The sequence below is a fragment of the Contarinia nasturtii genome, unplaced genomic scaffold (genome assembly GCF_009176525.2).
Source record: "Contarinia nasturtii isolate CC-2019 unplaced genomic scaffold, AAFC_CNas_1.1 Cnas_scaffold_6269, whole genome shotgun sequence".
Classification (NCBI taxonomy): Eukaryota; Metazoa; Arthropoda; class Insecta; order Diptera; family Cecidomyiidae; genus Contarinia; species Contarinia nasturtii.
Window position 1 is genome coordinate 1 of NW_022203527.1, and position 1,743 is coordinate 1,743.

Consider the following 1,743-nt stretch of genomic DNA (forward strand, 5'->3'; position numbering starts at 1 on the left):
AAAAATATTTTTTGGTCTCGAACTTTACGCCGCTTGAAAGACTTGAAGAATCGAGCAAATATTATTTTGAATTTTCTTAATAAAATATGCAACTACCACAGTGCGGAAAAGTTCGTCTTACTCCCGTAAGACTCTTTATTTAGGTCTTATTTTTACCAGGCGGTGCGTCGGGTATGTTTGCCGGCATTCCGATGAATTTGATCGGTCGTACTGGTACCGCCGATTACGTTGTCACAGGTGAGTAAATGAAAAACAGACAGAAACAGATAATTGTAAAAATAAATCCACGTCAGCACATATGAATGAATTGAAGAACTTATTCTCACATGTCTAATGTATTAATTTCATGAATAGGCTTTTTCTCAGCACGAGCTGCAAAAGAGGCAGCCAAATACGGAAATGTTAATTTGGTGTTGCCAAAAGTTGGTAAATACACCACCATTCCGAATCAATCGACATGGAAATTGAATGCGAATGCATCATACGTGTATTATTGTGACAATGAAACTGTTGACGGTAATTATTTCCATAATTTCTTGTGCACCTTCTTTCTTCATTTAAATGACGTCCTTTCTTTCTCTCTTTCCAGGAGTTGAATTCCCGTTCATTCCAGAGACAAATGGCGTCCCATTGGTTGCTGATATGACGTCAAATATTTTCTCAAGGCCGATCAACGTTACGAAGGTAAGCAATGCTTTTATTGAATGAATTTTAATAAGAGATCGTTTAACCGCATCGCGTTCAAATTTCAGTTTGGAATCATTTTCGCTGGTGTGCAAAAGAACAGTGGTCCGTCTGGTGTATCTGTGGCAATTATTCGTGATGATCTTTTGAACGATGCATTGCCAATCACCCCTGGCATTTTGAGCTTCAAAGAACAATCGGATGACAATTCTCTATACAATACTCCAGCTACATTCATGTAAGCAAAACAAAAATCTCCCTTCTCTGAACTTACGAAGTTAATCGATTATGATTTGCAGCATTTACATTGTTGGCAAAGTATTGTTATGGAACCAAAAAATGGGCGGTGTCAACGCAATGTATAAGCATTCACTTAAAAAGTCGCAATTAATATACAGTCGCATTGAAAAGTCCCGCGGATTTTATAGTTGTCCGGTTGATAAACCATATCGAAGCCGAATGAATACGGTGTTCCGAGTCGGCGGTGTGAATGGCAATGAGACATTGGAAGCTGAATTTTTAAATGGAACAGAAGAAAAGAAATGGTCAATGGTCAATTTGAAAGGTTATTCAACGGTTGGTGGTGTTCGTGCATCTCTTTACAATGCCATCACAATTGAAGACACCGAAAGACTTGTCAAGTATATGAACGAATTTTTGGCCAAACACAAAAAATAAAATAAAACAAATAAACAAGCAACCTTTTATCTTAAGGCTTAAGCATAATTCCAAAAAATCAAAGTTTTATTACTTTTCTACCAAATTTCATATTAATATAAAATCTTCAGAGTATATCTAGGGAACCAACTGCCGAAGTGTCTTTCACTCTCTTTCATGTTTGCTTCTTTTGCAGTTTTTTGTGAAAATCCACGGTGACAACGTGAACAATGGAATGGATGATCTTTATAAGTCCTCATATGAACTAGAACGGTTTCTCTCCAGTATCTCATATGTGCTTCTAATGCAGCCTTTGCAACAGTAACACATTTTCTCTTATTTTCATCTCTGTTGCAAAGATAGCACTGGTATCGACGTCGTTCAGACTCCCTTTCACGTTTT

General features: G+C 37.2%; 1 protein-coding gene across 1 annotated transcript; it reads left to right on the forward strand.

Moving 5' to 3' along the window:
• Positions 1–143: 143 nt before the first annotated feature.
• On the forward strand, positions 144–1,420 carry LOC116351779 (probable phosphoserine aminotransferase; the record flags this gene model as incomplete). Its single annotated transcript, XM_031783920.1, has 5 exons — positions 144–237; positions 355–516; positions 590–684; positions 753–922; positions 984–1,420. Coding segments are annotated over 5 exons (900 nt in total), but the record flags the coding sequence as incomplete, so codon positions are not given.
• Positions 1,421–1,743: the final 323 nt, after the last annotated feature.